The 18,849-nt window shown below is 52.2% G+C and overlaps 1 protein-coding gene across 3 annotated transcripts in view; it reads left to right on the top strand.

Moving 5' to 3' along the window:
• Positions 1-18,849, top strand: part of Ctif (cap binding complex dependent translation initiation factor) — a 221,716-nt gene that overhangs the window by 62,023 nt on the left and 140,844 nt on the right. For all 3 annotated transcript variants that reach the window (XM_048363533.1, XM_048363534.1, XM_048363536.1), the window contains 3 exons: positions 2,905-2,978; positions 3,286-3,390; positions 7,213-7,288. In XM_048363533.1, the coding sequence (XP_048219490.1) occupies positions 2,905-2,978; positions 3,286-3,390; positions 7,213-7,288 (255 nt within the window). The remainder of the gene's footprint in view (positions 1-2,904; positions 2,979-3,285; positions 3,391-7,212; positions 7,289-18,849) is intronic.

Below are 18,849 nucleotides of genomic sequence, written 5' to 3' on the forward strand. Positions count from 1 at the left end.
AAGCTGGGGAGAATAGCAGAGCCCTCTGGGATGCAGCTTTGAGCTCGCTGGCTGCCTCTTTCCCTGTTCTTTTCCACATGGTTTAAAGTGCTTATTATCGCCCTCTGATCTCTCTGCGAGCAGCAAGACTCGCCCTGGCATGGGGCCCCCTAATTGCCAGTAAAAGGGGTTGTTGTGGAGGATTCGGCAGCGTTTTAAGTGCTAAAAACAATCCACTGAGAAGGATGCCTGTCTTTGATAAGGCTTCTCAGAATCTTGATCTTTTCAGCATGCTGGGTGACAAGGTGGCCTGCTTCTGGGGCCGGAGAGGAGGTTGTGTTCGGAGCAAGGCTGTGATCGGCGGGGCCAGCCATGGAATTGCAATGAAGAACAGTTCTTAAGAGCCAGGGAGTTTTTGCAGATGGCTCTTGCTGCCTAGCTGCTGAGTCTGCACTGCTTTTTAATGAATGATCCTGAGGCTAGGATGCAGGATGCGTGGGAAGGGGAAAACAACAAGTGTGAAGTCAGGGTTTCTACCACTGGAGGTGTGTGTGTATTGACTACCTTGTGCTTTGTCCTCATTATTTAGTGTGCACTTCTTATATAAATAACGATGACCCCAGGAGCCCTTCCATCCCCTGCTCAGGGGAGGGAGTCCTTCCTTGACTCCTGTGGGAAAGCTGCCTTTCCTTTGAACCTACCGCAGCACCCTGAATCGGCACAGAGCATGCTGCGTTCATTTTGTGTGTGTGTGTCATCCCCCATACTTTGTGACTCATCCCCCTCGTATCTGCCCAGGCCCTCCCTGGGCATATGGAACAGACCACATCTCAAGCTTAGTGTCCCTGAGAAATGATGAGTCCTGGGACAGGATGTGGAGGTTAAGAAAATTTGCTCCTTCAGAGACCTCGGAAATGAAGCCTAGACACCACCAGGAAACTCAACAGGAGGTGGTAACGTGCGTACAGAAAAGTGTGTGTATCCCATGTGCGCGGATCCATGGATTAGAAGAGAACATTACCCATGAGCCCCTGGGTTTCCCTTCCACTTACCATCTGAATTCCTCACTGTAGCTTACTTTGTTCTTGAGTGTCATGTAAGTTGAATTGTAACTGTACTCTTGTGTCTGGCTTCTTTGTTTCACATTGTTTGTGAGATTTATTTATGTGGTTGCATGTGTTTTGTGTATTCTCACTGCTGTGTAATATTCCAATTTATGCCAGGCACTGGGGACTCACACCTATAATCCTAGCTACTTGGAAGGTTGAAATCTGAGGATCATGGTTCAAAGCCAGCCTAGGCAGGAAATTCTGTGAGACTCTTATAGAAATGGAGCTGTGGCTCAAGTGTTAGTGCACTGGCCTTGAGCATGAAAGCTCAGGGACAGTGCCAAGGCCCAGAGTTCAAGCCCCAGGACACACACACACACACACACACACACACACACACACACACACACACACACACAAATCCAGCCAGGCACGGTGACTCACACCTGTAATCCTACTCAGGAGGCTGAGATCTAAGGATCGAGGTTCAAAGCCAGTCTGGGCAGGAAGGTCCATGAGACTCTTATCTCCAGTTGACCACCAGAAAACCAGAAGTGGCACTGTGGCTCAGGTGGTAGAGCACTAGCCTTGAGCTGAAGAGCTCAGGGACAGTGCCCAGGCCCAGAGTTCGGGCCCTACAACCAACGGAAGAAAACAAAAATCCAATCTGGGACATTAGCAGGAGCTAAACAGGAGGTCAAAACACATAGAGAGAAAGGTACCCATGTCTGAGTGACTTACTGTCTTGTTAGCTGTTGATAGACACTGGGGAGGGATGGATTATAAATGTGCTGCTCTGTCTTTTGGAGACCATATGTGCACAGTTCTGTTATAAAACCTGCTCTAATCTGGAAATGACTTCCTGGATCATGAGACATACACGGTCAGCTAGAGTGATGTGGAGGGATTGTTTCTGAGGGGCCCAGTGGAGAGCAGCAGTTGACAGGGGTAAGAGGTGATGGAGAGCATTAGGAGTTAGTCATGGAGTTGGAGCTGGGCTCTGGTGGCTCATGACTATCATCCCAACTACTCAGGAGGCTGAGTTCTGAGAATCATTGTTTGAAGCCAGTCCAGGCAGGCAAGTCCATGGCAATCTTATTTCCAATTAACCATCAGAAAGCCAGAAGTAGAGCTATAGCTCAAGTGGTAGAGCACTAGCCTCGAGTGAAAAAGCTAAGGGACAGCACCCAGGCCCTGAGTCCCATCCCCAGTAGTGGCATTAAAACAATAATAAAATAAAGTTGGAGAGTTAGATACTTCATTGGGGAGATCATCGGCCAAAGTTTGGAGACCCCCAAGTCATAGATGCCGCATCGGTCAAAGGTCTCTGTATATGGGATGATCGTATAGGGACACTGGGGCATTGTAGACTGGCATGCACTGGTATAGCCCGGTCCATGGAGCTTCATGGGAAGCAAGGTTCCAAAAGATTGCTCCAGCATGTCTGGCTTTGCAGAGCCTGCCTGGGCTTCAGCCACAGCCATTAGGCAGGCAGTTATGGCAAAGGCTCAGACAGAGCACATGCCATTTCTGCAGGGCTTGGGGAAAGCCAAGGGCTGTGGACAGCAGAAACAATGATCACTTCCAGTCCTGACTGTGCACATCTGAAAAACCCCACTGAGGCGAGGCCCGGTATCCAAGAGGAAACCCGGGGTCCCCCAGAATTTAATGGGGACACTACCTGGGACACTCACTTGGGGGGGCTTATTTCAACCCCTAAGCTGAAACATGACCAGTTTGGTTTATATATATATATATATATTGACAGGGGCAGGAGGGACTCCTGCAGGCTTGGGCCAAGGGGAGGCCTCTATCGGTTTGTTTCCAGTATCCTGGCCCAGCAAATAATGTCAGCCTGTCACCTTGTCTCTTCCAGAATGGCAACAAAGATGGCTCCCTGGACATGCTGGGCACAGACATCTGGGCTGCCAACACCTTCGATTCCTTCAGGTAACTTCTTGTTCTTTCTCTGTGGTGCATAGCCCGGGCTTGGATGCTCCGGTGACCAAATTTTGCTGCTCCTTCCTCATATGTAGATATGGAACAAAGTGAGGGGTGCAGGGGGCCTCTGTAGAGCTGGAAGCGGCAAGCGGAGGGCTGTTCTCAGTGGGGGACTTAGGGGAGCCCCTGTCCTGGGTGGCCAATGCCCTCTCCACCTGCCTACCTCATGAGGTCAGAGGTCAGCCTCCTTCCCCCTCCCATCAATAAAGGCTGCTGGCTTCCTGCCTCATATTTGTCACCTTCCCTCTCCCTCTAGTGGTGCCACCTGGGACCTGCAGCCTGAAAAGCTGGACTTCAGCCAGTTCCACCGGAAGGTCCGGCATACGCCCAAGCAGCCCCTGCCACACATCGACCGAGAAGGGTAAGGGGAAACACAGGATGCTCACAGAGTGGGCTAGGGGCTGGAAGTGGCTGCGCTGGAATAAGGACCTTTGTTCTGCTGTGTGGGGAGGGGGAAGGGAGGAGACACAGATGGTCAATGTCCAGGATGTTCTCCTTGTCCCAGAACTGCAGGCTCCCCGTCTTCTCCATCCATCCCATACTCCCTCCCAGCCCACAGTACCTGCTTCCCACCACCACAGAAGCCCTGCTTAGCAGGAAGATAGTGAAGTGGGACTTGAACTTGAATACTTAGAGGGTTTATGAAGACACAACAAGGCCCTGTCTCATATTCAGTAGGTCTAGGGGGCTGGGAATTTACATTCTGGTATGTTCCTGGGGTGCCCATGCTGCTGGGAACCATGTAGACTTTCAAGTTTTTCATCTCGCCTTCTACTGCGCTGCATTCCTCTTCAAAGATAGCTTTGGGATGGGTGTGGCAGTCCACATCTGTAATCCCAACTACTTGGGAAGTGGAGGTACGAGAAGGATGGATGTAGAAGGCCAGGCACTGCAAAGTTAGCATAAAACTCATCGGAAAAAACAATCTAAAAGCAAAAGGACAGCCAGGTGCTGGTGGCTCACTCCTGTAATCCTAGCTACCCAGAAGGCTGAGATCTGAGGATCAGGGTTCAAAGCCAGCAGGGGCAGGAGAGTCTTTGAGACTCTTATCGCCAATTAACTACCAGAAAGCTGGAAGTGGAGTTGTGGCTCAAAGTGGAAGAGCACTAGCCTCAAGCAGAATGAGTTCAGAGACACTACCCAGTTCCCCCAGTACGAGCCCCACAACTGACCAAAGTAAGTAAGTAAATAAATAAAATAACAGGAAAAGGACTAGGGACATGGCTCAAGTAGGCCATCCCTGCCCACCAACTGCAGGCCTAAACCCTTCAGCCAGGCTTACCCACGTGGCAAGCGTGGCAAGCGCTAGCCATACTTACTGAGAGTGGCCCAGGGTCTCTGGAAAAATCCTATCCCTCCAGGACCCCAGCTGATGTCCTATGTCCACCTTGTGGTGAAGCTGAGAACTTTGTTCCCCTCAGAGTCTGGCTGTGGGGGGGATGGACTCCACGTGTCCAGCCAGCCGCTGCAGCCTCCCTTGGAAGCAGGGTACCACTCCATTGCCAAGGCTTTCCGCAGCCTGTGTTTCCATGGAGGGACAGAAACCAGAGCAGGCTGTTGCCTTGGAAACCCTGCTGGCTTCAGTGACTCAGCTGGTGCACAGCCACCTTCTGCCCCTCACACCTGCGATGCTGCAGGGAATTCTGCCTGGAGGGGGGCGGGGCAGCATCCAGCCCCTCACACAGACCCTTACACACACCCAATCCTGGGGCAGCTACTAAGGGACAGAAAAGCCCTGCCTGACCTGCGCTTGGCTGGAGGCTGGAGAGTTCCCAGGTGTGTTTTATCCACATTCAACCTTGGGGAAGGGTGTCAGCCATTCCAGACAGGACAAGTCCCCAATACCCTCTCGGCCATGGAAGTTGGAGAACCCAGGCAGCTCTAAGCAGCTGGTACCAGGTAGAATAATCTGTTCAAAGATGACTGGGTGTTCCAGCTTTCCCATCTCTGCTTCTCTAGCCCAGCATGTCGAGGTGGTGGGATGAAGAAAGCTGGCCTTTCCTCTTTCCCTCAGATCTGGTATAGCTTCCTTATGCCCCTGCCCATCCCAGCTCCACCTGTCCAAACCCTTACTCACCCCCCCCCATCCCCGCTCTCTCTTTGTGCTCCAGCATGGTAAAGCTTGTCATGCCTGTAAAACTCAACCTGCTCTTAAGCTGTGCCTTTGCTGTGCCAGTCACTCATCTAGGACATTCTTCTGCACTCTCTCATCTTGCTTCCCTCCTCCCCTCTGCCCAAGTGAGTGTTGCAAACTGCTCTGGGTTCCTGCAGTGCCTTGACCTGTCCCCTGAGGAAGCGGAAGCACAGTACAGAGGGACAGGAATCTCCCGCCAGTACCAGAGATTGTTTAACCTGGGTCCCCTCCCTAAGCCCAGAGCCTGGCACAGAGACATCTAGGGAAGAAAGAAGGGATCTAATTAAGCCTCAAGACGTATCCCCCTTCTCTTCTGCCCAAGCAAACTCTTGCTGATACTGCCTGTCAGATTCTCTTTCGTGAAGCTTGTCTCCTACTGCCCCCCTGTGGTTCTCAGGCTCATGCCCCAATAGTGAGTTTCAAATCTGCCTAATGGTTTGCACTGAATTATCCCAGGGCAGGGACTACATCTGATTTAATTTGATTGACAGGGCCAACAACAGAAGTGAGGTTTGGTAAATATTTTAACAAATGAGGCTGAACTTTGAGAGTTGCATTACCAACTCTGCCATTGGGAAATGCCACCGCCCATGGGGTAGCCAGGCCTCCACAAACCTCATTCAGTACTCGCCACAGAACACAACCATGCATGCGGCAGCTATGAAACACCCTTCTAAGTTCTCAGAATAGTTAAAACAGCCCACGAGTCAGAGTCACTATCTTCAGTTAATGGAGTTTACCTGAGGCCGGATGTCCATGCGTATCCAGTGTCTGTACTCTGCCTTTCATTGGTCTCCTTGCTGCTTCTCTGCCTGGTACCAGTGATGGCTACAGTAGCAGAAGTAGGCACCGCAGCAGTGGTACATTCACCTCATTGTTTATTTTATTTTGTGATGATTTTAAGACTCCAGCCACTTGATGGTATTAGGCACAATTATTTTCTCCATGATACAGATGAGAAACCCCGAGCTATGGGGTTTGCACAGGGTCAGAGGCACCCAGTTAGGAAAGAATGAAGCTGGATGCAAACCCTTGCAGCCTCGCACGGTTAATCAGCAAAACATCTAGACTTGTGATCGGTAGCCCTGTCCAGAGGGCACCCAGTTCACTCATTGCCTGGCTCTAACTCAAAGTCAAGCCAGGGAGAAAAGGAGCCCCGGGGGGGGGAGGGGGGGCTCCTGCCGGCCCCAGCCAGAATGTGTAACCTTGAGAAAGTTGTTTAGTCTCTCACTGAGTTTTCCTTTGGTGCAATGGGGCTTTGGCAGGCATTGTGACAGGATTTGGGGCATTCATCAGACAGGGGTTTACTTTATTTCCTGGAATGTGGGCTCGCTCTCTCTCGACTTCCCCTCGCTTGGGGGGGAAGGGGCTTGTCCGCCCCTTCCTGGGTGGTCCTTTATTGCTCACACGGGAGCGATGGCCACAGGTAGCCTCGGTGGCGTGTGGTCGCAGGGTGCCCCAAAACCACCAAGAACGACACGGATGCGTGGGCCCCTAGAGAAAACCTCTAGGGCTTCTGTTTATTCAAATGAGGAGCCCCCCAGATATACCCCAAAAGCGGGCACAAGAGAGGGGCCCCTGATTGGTCCCAAGTGGCTGTCCCTCAAATGACGTCAGGAGACTTCCTTTGTGGGCAGAGGTCCAGCCCCCTATGGATGGGCCCCTGGGGTACCCCTCCGCCATAGCACACGTGCTAGCCCCAGGAACAGGGTCTTCTCTTCCTGTTTAAGACAGGAAGGGGAGGGACAGGCCGAGGTCAGCTGTGGCCCCTTAAAGGTGCAGCTGACCCCAACACTGGAAGAGCCGGGGGGTACTCTGGTTCCTATTTCACCATCCTGATGGTTCCTATTTCACCATTCTGAAGGCTCGGCACTGCGTTAGGAACGAAGGCCCTTCCCCCCAGAGTCCTTTCCCCAGGGTGGAACAGCCGGTATTGCAGGCCTTGCTGGAGGACAGGTCCCTTCTGACTCTCCTTTCTCGCTACCAGGCTGGCTCAGGATACATGGATGAGCCAGCCTTCCAATGCCTTTCTCTTCTTTTCTGGCCCAGGTGTGGAAAGGGGAAACTGGAGGATGGGGATAGCATCAACCTGAACGACATCGAGAAGGTCCTTCCCACCTGGCAGGTAGGTGCCGGAACGGATTTTTCTCACATGGCCTCACAAGACACCCAAGGCGCTCGCGACGGTTAGCAACACCTGGGCAGGGCCTGGGCACTCCTGCTCCGCCTGGGGTAGGCTGTGTGCACAGCAGGAGCAGCTGGGCCGCGTGCCCCACCATGGCAGCAGGCCTGGTGTCCCCTGGATGAAATGCGTCCTATGCTAGGAACTCTGTCGGCTCGGACGTTTTCACCTCGGTCTATACAGAAGCGCGTGCCCTGCTGTGTGCTCAGTGGGCCTGCAGGGCTGCTGGGGCTTTTGAAAAAATGGAGTTGTCCTGCCAGCAGCCAGGGGTCTGCAGTGCTTGCTGGTTCTGTCGTTGATTGGGCCCCTGTCCCGGAATGGGGACAGGCTGTGGGGCAAAGAGGCCTCACTCAGCAGAGCGGCCTTACCGCCAGATCTCTAGAGACCAACAGTGCTGGCCCCCGGGGTGCTCCCGGTGGGGGGGGGGGGGGGCAGGGCAGGCTGCTAGAGCCGTGGACTGGAAGGACTGAGCTCTCCACTGCGGTGACCCGCCACCTCCTTCCACCCTGTCACCTGCCCTTCTCTCTTGAATCGCTCCTGTTCTTTCTTTCACCTGTGGCCATTTGTCTCTTCCTGGTCCCTGGCCTGTTTCATTTCCTCTCTGCTCACACCCTGGGCCTATCACTGAAGCAGACAATAAGGGTACAGTTAAGGCCCTGTAAGTCAATCAGGATGTGCCTTGGTGTGGTTTTTCCTCATTCCTTTTCCTCTTGGGATTGGTTGAGTTCTTTAAATCCAGGGGAGGCTTATACAGTTATCCAATCTGGAACATTTTCGGCCTTTATTTCTCTTTTCTCGCCACCACCACCCTAGGTTCCAACTGCATGTATGCTCTCTTCTTCCTGCTTCCCCATGGCTCATCCGCGCTCTGTTTTGTGTGTGTTTGGTGGTACTGGGTTTTGAACTCTGGGCTTTGCACTGAGCCAGTTGAAACTCCAGTACTTTTGCCTGGGGTTTTATTGGGGGGGGGGGGGGCACGTGTCGGGGCACTGGCTTGAATTCAGGACCTGGGCACTGTCCCTTAGCTTTTCTTCGCTCAAGGCTGTTTTTTCCACGTGAGTCACAGCTCCACTTCTGGCTTTTTGGTAGTCCTTTGGAGATAAGCATCTCACAGCCTTCCTTGCCTGGGCTAGATTTGAACTGCAGTCCTTAGATTTTTAGCCTCCTAAAATAGATAGCATTACAGGTGTGAGCCACCCGTGCTCAGCTCTGCTTGTGTTATAGAAGTCTTCTCCCACCTCTTTTTCATTTCTTCAAGTTCACACATCTTTTCTCTCAGTGTCTAGCCTATTGTTAGTCGCCTCCAGTATATATTTTATTTCAGATAGTGTGTCTTTCTTCTCTAGAAGTTCAAGTGGATCTTTTTTCTTGTGCCTCTCATTTCTTGTGTTCGGTCCTGTCTTTGAGCATTTAGGACCCTTTTCTTGCAGGTGTTTCAGAATCCTTCTCTAGTCATCACATCATCCGGGTCTTTTTTCTTTTTTTTTCTTTTTCTACTCATTACGTCATCCATCCAAGTCATTAGTTTCTTCTAGTTATAGATCATATTTTTCTTTGCATGTCTATTAATTTTATATTAGAAGCTTTGCATTGCTGGGTGCTAAGGTTTCAGGAGGGTTGTTTGGTTTATTTGCTGAACCAGAAAGGAATAGAGAACTTGCTGGGCTGAGAACATGAACAGGGCCTGCAGGTAGGGCAGCCACTGCTTGCGGCCAGGCAGCCAAGTGTCCTGGTTTGGAGGAGCACACACTGAGGGGTGGAGCACTGAGCACACATTGAGGGATTCGGCCTCGTGTCTGAAGTTGTCCTCAGGTGACTTAGAGAAAGAGCAGATGCTGGTGTGTAGATACACAGTGCCCAAGAAGAAACTGTCGACAATCAGCAGAGAATCAGGACAAGTTCTTCGCACTATTTGTAAAACTTCTATGCATTGGAATGGGAAAAGAAGTAATGGGCCTTGACCATTTTGCAAATGAAAGGCTCTATACTAACCACTGCTGGTCTTGCAAAGCCATCCTTGGAGGCCAGGCAGAATGGCTCCTTCCTGTAACTCCAGCTACCTGAGAGGTGAGGTGGAGATCTGGAGATTGTTGTTTGAGGCCAAATGGACAAAAAAGAAAAAAAAATACTGAGGGAGAACAACTCAACAGCTGAACTGGGCATGGTGGTGCACAACTGTAGTCCCAATGATAGGAGAGGATCAGGTCTGAGGCTGATACTGAGAAAAAATACAAGACCTTATCCAAAAAATGACTAAAGCAAAAAATGGCTGGGGTTAGGGCTGAAGTGGTAGAGTACTGGCTTAGTAAGTACAAAGCCTACAGCACTTAGTACTAGAGAGGAAGTCCACTGGAAAGAGCCCATCTGGGTAGCGACCAGCTAGACTGCCCACCAGAGTAAGGTGTGGAGGGGCCTTTGAGCTGCTTGTTCCTGCCTGGCCGCTGGGATCAGGCTGGTGGGCCCTTTGTGCCTGGGCAGAAGGGAAGGGAGAGCTGGCCAGTGGCCAGGAGGAAGCCGCCTCACCCAGTGGTCAGCCATCATGCCCTTTAACCATTGTGTGAACTTCATGAGACACAGCCCACCACTTCACTCTGCCTCCGTTTCCTGAGTGTAACACTAGGACAATGACCTCTCTACTCCCCAGGACAGTTCTGGCAAGGCCCTGCAAACCGTGGCTGCCCCTGCTAGCCATGCGGGCTTTGGGTGTCCTTGTCAACCCTCAACACTGCAAATCAAGCCCCGCTGTCTAAGGAGTGGGGGGGCTCTATTTGTTAGGAGGTAGGAGGAAGAAGCAAGTGGCCCTCCTCCCCTGCCCCGGGGGTGTTTCTGAGTGATGGGCATTTCTGCCAGAGAGGGGCTTAGAAGACAAGCCTGGGTAACAGGCTGTGTGTGCCCAGACCAGGTGTGACTTGCTGCCTGACACCCAGGCATGGTCATCTCCTGTAGCTGTGCACACCCTCCATTATGGACCTCGGTTTACTCACAGGACTAAATCAGTGGCAAGCTAGAAAGACCTAGAGAGCTACTGGGAGAGAGCGGGCCCCTCTAAGCCCTTCTGCCTAGATTACCATAAAACCAGGATCCTCCGAAGCTTCCATTTGTGTGCACACAGGCATGTCACAGATGCACATGTACTATGCACGGATACAGCACATGTGTGCACACACCGCAGACGTGTCGCTGTATGCATGTGCACACATGTTCCCGGTGAGCGTGACTCCAAGGGCAGGTGTCACCGGTAACCGGCAGACCCCCATTGTGGGACTCATGATCTTGGAGCAACTGGGCAGACAGGTGTCCCTATCCAGAAGTCACACCCCTATCTGTGAACCCCGGCTGCCAGGAGGGGCCACCACCCACAAAGGGGATTTAGTAAGGGCTGATGTTGGTGATATCGTTAAGTCCTGTGTCGGTCTCCCCATGGTGGTGGCTAGAAGCGAGGAGAACAGTAACACTGGCATGAGTGCAAGCCGGCAGATTTCATGGCCCCCACAGTCCCTGGACCCCTACAGCTGCCTCTGGCATTGCTCCCCAAGACCTCTGATCAGGGGTGGGCAGCCGGAAGTGACGAAGACTCAGGGTTCAGTCATGATTCCATGTTGTGAAGCCATGGGGCAGGGCAGGGACTGAGACCCCCCCACAAGTGGGCTTAGGCTTGCGTCCTGGGCGCACTTACTTGCTGTCCTGCTGCTGGTAGCCCCTCCGGGGTTTTTGCACGTGGGTAGAGGAGGTTGGTGGTGGTGACCATGGCCAGTCCGGGCACATCATTCATGATTCTGCTTTCAGTGCGGTCCGGGGGCTGGCATGGCAAGTACTGCGGTCCTGTCGGGTAGCTGCATGGCAGCTGGCTCCCACTAGAGGGCACCAACGCACCGTTCATCAGGACTCCATAGTCTGGCGTTTGCTGTGAGAAGTCCCTGGTCCCTCACAGCCAACCATGTTTGCAATTCCCAGTGTGTCAGCCCTTCCTCCCCACAAGAGAAATGAGGAGGTGAAGAAAGACGCCACACAAATAGGTCAGAGGGTCCCCTGCTACCAAGGCCTGACAGTCCTCCAATAGCCTTTCCCCCTCCAGGGGGCCCAGGAGCACTTGGCCATCCCCAAGTGGGGGGCCCTGTGCAGACCCCTAACTAACAAGGGACTTCCTTCACACCACATGGCTTTGCCTGAGCCTGCAGGAAGATGGCGCTGGTGCCATCATTGGCGCAGAAGCCAACGTTGGCTTCTGCCCTTGGAAAGGCAGGAGTTGGCGGTCCTATGAGCAGGCAGAGGTGAAGCCCCATAGTCGAAGCCAAACCTGACTGGATTCCATGTACAGGCAAGCATGTGGGAGCTGAATAGGTTCCGGCCTTCCCCTTACACATCCGTCACCTCACTTCTGGTCCAGGACTACTCCCCCCGCTAGGAAGCTCCCATCCGGGACCCTTCGTCCTGAGGTGTGGTGGTGAGAGGAGCAGTTTCCCTCAGGTTTTGTGAACTCCACCCTCTCCTCACAGTCCCTGGGCCTGCTTAGCATGACTGGATTTGGAGAATTGTCTAGAAGGCATGTTGCCCTCAGCTCCCTAGGCAATCTCAGGGCACCATAGATTTCCTCTGGTTCTGGGAGGCCCTGCAGAAAGGACAGCCCCTTACCCCCACAGGTTGTCCTGGGTGTGTGTGTGTCTCATGTAAATGGTGGGCAATATATGTTGAAGCACCCTGTGACTTGCCGGGGACTGTCAATGTGCACATAGTTTGAGCATTTTCCTTAGAGTCTTCATTACAAGCCAATGTGCAACTGTTGCATCTTGTCTGGCAATAGGAGCTACTTAGCCCATTACCTCTCCCCCTCTACACACACACATATTTTCTATTAGCATCAATTAGTTACAAAAGATTTTATTTTAGTGTGTCCATACATGAATATAGTTACTTTGATCAGACTCCCTCCATCTCTCTCCCTCATCCCCTCCCCCCACTTCCCAAACTAATCTCAAAGCTTCATTGTTCCATTTTCACATAAGCATACGGAGTATTTCAACCTTAGTCACTGTCCTTCACTCCACTCTCTCTCCTTTTTTTTTTTTTTTTTGTATTTCTGTTAGGTGTTTTGAAGATTACATTCTGTGACTGATGACAATTATTAGTTCACTTGTGGTCTGAGGAAGTCCTGGTTCTCTTAACCTCAGAAGTGGGCCAGGTGCTTCCACTAGATAATGAACATCACTGGTCTCATGCATGTGCCCCAAGAACTCCCGGTGGAGGCTTCCAGAAGGCCCAGTGACAGTAGAGTGGCTTTCTGGCTTCATAAGAATATAAGTCTAGGGGCTGGGAATATGGCCTAGTGGCAAGAGTGCGTGCCTCGTATACATGAGGCCCTGGGTTCGATTCCTCAGCACCACATATACAGAAAATGTCCAGAAGTGGCGCTGTGGCTCAAGTGGCAGAGTGCTAGCCTTGAGCAAAAAAAGAAGCCAGGGACAGTGCTCAGGCCCTGAGTTCATGGCCTAGGACTGGCCAAATATATATGTCTAAGGCATGTGTTCACACAGGACCCACAGAAAAGAGAGGCACAGAACAAGAGGCAGAGAAGGAGGGGACAGAGCAGGTGGAAGGCCTCAGATAAAGACTGTTGACAATTCTCCTCTCTATCCCCACACCGAGGAAGCTGAAGCACAAAGGAAATTTCAAAATGACAGTCAGTGAGTGCTCTGTGTAGTAATAACCAGGATTCCTCTGGCTTTGGTGATGGAAGTGAAAACGGAGGCAGATGCAGGAGCCGCCTCCTTTGTCCAGCAGGTGGCGCTGTTGCCACGTGGTCACAGCATAGTGGGACCTGGACTTCCCACTCAGCACACTGTGAATGAGAGAGGTAAGCCACTGTGACTGGCTTTATGGTTCCCTGGAGTTGTGCTGGCTTTTTTGCTGTGTCTTCTGGAAAATTCCAGGACAGGCTAACTCTTCTCCAGTAACAAAGTTGTGAACCCTGAACCCCACCTGGAACCCCATACCGTGTCTTCCCTCAAGTACTAATTCCAGTCATCTCATTGTCCCACGGGAGGGGTGGACTGACCGCTTCCATTGGCTCCTCCAGGATGGGTTGAGCACCGCTGAGGGGTGGACTGAGTTAAAATGCAAGTACCTTTCCCATGGGTGGGCACTTGGGTTCTTCTAATGCCTCCTCTCTGAGGACCAACCGTGAGTTAGAACATAATAGCACTAGTGCTCACCAACACCCACCAAGCACTCTCTGAGTTCCGGAAACTACCATGAGGGAACATCCTCATACCTTTACTGACCTCATTTCACAGAGGCGATGTTTCTAGATGGAGGTCCCTTCTTGGTAAGGCCTTTTGAACACTCTGGTCCCTCTGCCGATCCCCCTCCTCCATTATTCCTCCCCACAGTGCTCCTCACATGCACGCTTTATTGATTGTGTGTCTTCCACTAGGATAGAAGTTCCCAGTTGGACATACCCATGAACTAGTGAATGACTGACTGTATGAGCTCTGACCCAGGAATCTCATGGGTAGCCAGCACCCAGTTCAAAACCCCAGACAGAGGCTGGCATGAACTGAATGAACCGCGTCTGAGCTGCATGCTTGAATGCTCTGGGGAGAAGAGGTCGTCCTGTTATTTTACAGCTTGGAGAAAGAGGATCTGTGACCTTCCTGGAAACACACAGCTTGCAAATGGCGTGGTGGCTGACTCCTTTGTGAGTGGGGAGGATGAGGAGGAAGAGGAGCTGGTACATGAATGCTATTTTCTTAATAAGCCTGAAGAAGAAAATGGATGTCTTCTCTCCCCCACCCCCCATTCTCAAGGCAACAAAAAGAAAAGGAGAATGAAAGAGACAGCACTGGATGAGGAAGAAATAGGATTGTTACTCTTTAAAAAATTAGACAAGTCTTTAATGTCCCACCCCAGCCATCAAGAAGGAGTGCTTACCTAGGAAACATCCCCCTCCCCCTCCACTAGCCAGACACCCCTCCCCCAAGGGCTTCCTCCATTAGGACAAAAATAGGCAGCCATACAATAAAGGAGACCAGAAGCTCTTGAGTATGGAGCTTCCTGTCTAAGGCTGCAGGTAGCTGTCGGTGGGAACCAGCAACGTGCTGGGTGAGGCGAGCCTATTGTTATCTCTGCTGCTTGGAGCTGGCTTTTTTTCCCCCTTTTTTAATAGAAATGATTATGTGGGAGATCGAAGACTTTTGTTGGTGACAGTCAGGAAGGTGCCTCCGGAAGCAGCGACTGGCCAAGTCTGGACAGGTTCCCACGCAGGTCTCCCCTCCATCCTCCATTAATGGCCCAAAGATGGGATTTCTGGCTGGATAGGGCTGGCTCTAAGGAACCCAGGGAAGTCTCCCTCAATCCTTAACGGACAGCCCCCGGTGATCAGAACAGAGGCAGAGGCTTTAGCAGGGGCTGACCCACTGTTCCACAGACAAAGCTCAATTCCAGCCTGGTTTTGCCAACAAAGTTTGTTTGTAATTTTTTTTTTTTGTCTTTCTGTTTTGTTTTGTTCTTGGTTGTGAGGCTTGAACTCAGGGCCTGGGCACCGTCTCTGAGCTTTTTCTCTCAAGGCTAGTGCGCTTTGAGCACAGCACCACTTCGGGTTTTCTGGTGGATGGTGGAGATGAGTCTCGCCTGGCTTTGAAAGGCGATCCTCAGATCTCAGCCTCCTGAGTAGCTAGGATTACAGTTGTGAGCCACCAGCACCGGGCTTGCCAATAAAGTTTTATTGGCACACTGCCTGTGCCCTTCACTTGCTCATTGGCCATGCATTTGTGCTGTAGAACTAAGTAGCTGTGTGTTGGATCTTCTTACCTACAAAATCTAAAATACTGTCTTACAGTAAAAAAAAAAAAAAAAAAAAAAAAAGAGCCAAGTGCCGATGAGTAAAAACCAAACCAAAACACACAAAAAAAAAATGTTGAGAATTAAACTTGAAAATCCTGATGTTCATTCACAGTAGTTATTCAAGAGCCTTCGGCACATCCTGTAATTCACCCCCAAATCCTTCAGCTACGATGTGGGGATCATATGAATGTTGGACTTGCTTCGCTCCGCTATGCTGAGGGTCATGATATCAACCAGCGCCGAGAAGCATAGTTCTTTGTCAGTTGAAAAACACATTACCCTTTGCCAAATGACTTCATTAAATGGCAGTTACAGCAGGAAGCAAGCGCAGAACGGTGGGCTGGACGGACAAGGAGCCGTCCAACAGGCTCCTTGATGGGGCTTTTGGAAGTATGAGGAAGGGAAGGGCAGGGATTCTGGAGTGTTGCTTTTCCCACAATGCCCTCTGAGACTGAGGTACAAGAGGGAGGACTCCTGCTACAGACTGGCAACCTAAGTCTGTGTCAGGAGCCTTGCTGTACTCCTCCATTCTTTCTTGGTGTCTTTCTCTCTCCCCTCTTCAAGTCTTCCTTCAACCTAGAGAAAGCAGACCCCATCACCCTCTTGGATCTTGGGGGGCTTTGATTCTACTCTTGTTTTAGTGTAGTCTGGGGTTTCTGGCCTTCTATACATGTGGGACTAGGCCTTCCTTCCATGGCCAGAGGTCCTGTAGGGAGGAAGAGAATACTGCTAAAAGAAAAGGAGTTCAGGAATCCTCAAGTAGTTTCTCTGTCTGCATCGACAGTCCGTGGAGACCCTTAGGCCTTGAAGCTTGAGCACAGAGGTGCTCAACATGGTGGAAGGAAGACCTCCTGAACAGCGCAGAGGTTTCCTGGGATTGTAGAGCATCTCTCCACAGTGGCCGGGGAGGAGGTTTGGAACTGTGTGAGGGACAGGCTAGGGTCCCTGAGCAAATACGACTTGCCTCTCGTGCATCCTCTGCCATGAGGTGAATCACACCCAGAATCCTTTGCAGCGTTCAGACAGGTGGCATGGCCTCGAGGCCAGCTTGGGGCAGGGAGCATGTCGGTGGCGGGACTGCTCCATCAAGGCCTCTGTGGGCCGAGGGTGTCACTGAGAGGCCCTGCCTACCTTGGCTAGAGCAGTGAGCTCAGGCTGGGGCATGGGAAGAGGACAGTGGCCCATGGAGGTGCTGAGTACTTAGTCCATGAAGCTGGCCCATGAGGCCCTGTCTACAGGTGACAAGAGAGGCAGGTCCATCATCTGCACCCCACATGCCCCCCCCCCCCACAGAGACACATCAGCCCCTGCCTGGTGAGATTAGCCCCCCAGCAGCCTCACTGATTGTTCCTAGCCCATGACAGGCTCCCGGGCATTGACTTAACACCACTACCCTCACCCCTTCCGTGATGCCCTGGTTAGCAAGGCCGCAGCCCGTCTAGCACCTGCCCTCCTGTGTGCTCCGCCAGCGCCAGCGGAAGGAGCCATGGAGGCTGGGGAAGGGGAAGGTGTCGCCGAGGGTGTGAAGCGTCCATTATTCCTTTATTAGCTGGGGGGCTGTTTCTGGTCCTGCTCTCCTTCCTGGCAGTGGTGTGTTTGGGGGCGGAGAAGCCCAGTTATTTTTGTTTCCCCCAGCTTCTGTCACTGGGAGTGGCGGTGGGGGCGGACGGGCCTACGTGCTCGGCAGCAGGCGTAGTGAATGGAGTCGGGCTCTCAGGCCAGCCCGCCAGCAGGCGCCCCCCCCCCCCCCACAAAGACGCTCACTGGCTCCGTTGCTTTTTGTGGCATTGCAGTGGCCGGGCTGGAGGAAGCTTTTCTTCTGGCCCAAGAACAATACCAGGGTCAGCTCAGGGACCTCCCTCCTACACCCTCTTCCTTCCATTGTGAGCTGCGGCACAATCCCAGGCCTGCAAGTCCTACATAGCCAGTGGTGGGGGGGGAGGGTTGGGAGGGGGGCCGGACTGGACCCAGGAGACATTCGCAATGTGTGCGACTCATCCAGTCGCCTGCCTCCACTTCCCAGGCTGGGTTGGGATTTGAGAGACCAGGCCTGGGTGAGTGGCTTCTGCGCCGCTGTGCCGGCTCTGGGTGAGACCCCTGGCTGGGTGCTACCACTCGCTCCCTCTGCCCCGTTGAATCACAGTGTGCCAGGGCTGGAAAAGACAGACATACTGCTGTCTACCACTCAGACTGTACAGACAGGGAAATGCCCAGAAAGGTAAAGACTGACCCAGCTTCTTATTATCCTGCTGAAAAATTCTCCCCCTGATCCCCAGAGCCCATGGAAAACCCCAGACTTGCCTTTGTCCCTGGCGCCTGCTGGCCTTCAGGTCTGTCTCTTGTGACTCCCACAGCCTGCATGTGGTCCCGCCTTGGTGACTAATTAACAGGCATTTGGCACAGCAACACTGGGCCCCTGGATGTCCCTCCCGATTCATCTGCCTGTCTGCCACATGTCTCTTCCTCAAGGACAGCTTGAAGGTCACCTCCTTTGTGAAGCACTCCCTGGCCATTAAATCCCCTGTAGCCCAGTTTGCTGACTTGGACTCCCCCAGAACTTGGAAGACACCTGGAGCAGGGCTGCCCTTCCATGTCACTGGGGTGCATGTGTGCGTGTGTCCCCCTCACGTATGTGTGCACATCAAGTCATTACTCACCCCCAACAACGGGTCTCAAGGTATGGTCCTGGGCTGGCAGCATCAGAATGAGCTGGAAATACAAATTCCCTGGTCTCACTTAACTGCTATTGAACCAGAAGCCCAGAAGTATGCCCAGTTACCTTTAGAAAGGCCTGCGGGGGCGGGGGGGGGGGGCAGCGGTCTGATGCACACTGAGGTCTGGTTCTTCCCTCCCCGCTCCAAGGTCTCTAACTTGCTAGGCAAGTTCTGTACTTCAGGCTACATGATCTGTTACCTGCCCTTCCCCCAACCCTTCCCGTCCTCCCTCTCCCTCCCCTCCCCTTCCAGCTATATGCCCAGCTCTGTGCTTCAGTTTGGGAATCTTACAGGCAAATGGCTTTAAATAATGTGGATATGAATGGGTGTAGCTGCGGGTATGCTAGGGCTTGAACTCAGGGCTTAGGCACTGTCTCAGCATTTTTTACTTGCTTGTACTCTGCCATTGGAATCACAGCTCTACTTCTAGCTTTTTGTTCATTTACTGGAAATAAAGGTCTCACAGCTCTTCTTCCTGGGCTGGGTTTGAACCAGCATCCTCAGATCTCAGCCTCTTGAGTAGCTATGATTACTGGTGTGAGACACCGCTACCCAGCTTAGTAACTCTTGATAATTTAGTGAACCACTGACATCACCTTACTTTACCCACTCTGAGTTTTTTTTTTGCTCGGTTGATTTGCTTTGCTCAAGTGAAGGACAAAGATGCCTTCTCTGTTTGACAATGCCAGGTAAGGGTTTTCAAAGGTTGGGGAAGGCAGGGATGACACAGTCCCCTCAAGGCCTGCCCCTGTCTGTGTCTCATGTGACCTTGAGACCCCAAATCCCTGCAAGGGCCACCGCAGATTAAGGCTGCCATGGTGCTCATTGCCTCTGTGCCAATCGAAGGCAGACCACATGGACGTGTTTCCAGGAGGACAAAGCACCAGGCAGATGGAGAAGCAACCTTGTCCTGGAGGTGGAAGAGAATCCTGGGCTAACTGTTCTGGATCT

This window comes from Perognathus longimembris, chromosome 15, assembly GCF_023159225.1.
Source record: "Perognathus longimembris pacificus isolate PPM17 chromosome 15, ASM2315922v1, whole genome shotgun sequence".
NCBI lineage: Eukaryota > Metazoa > Chordata > Mammalia > Rodentia > Heteromyidae > Perognathus > Perognathus longimembris.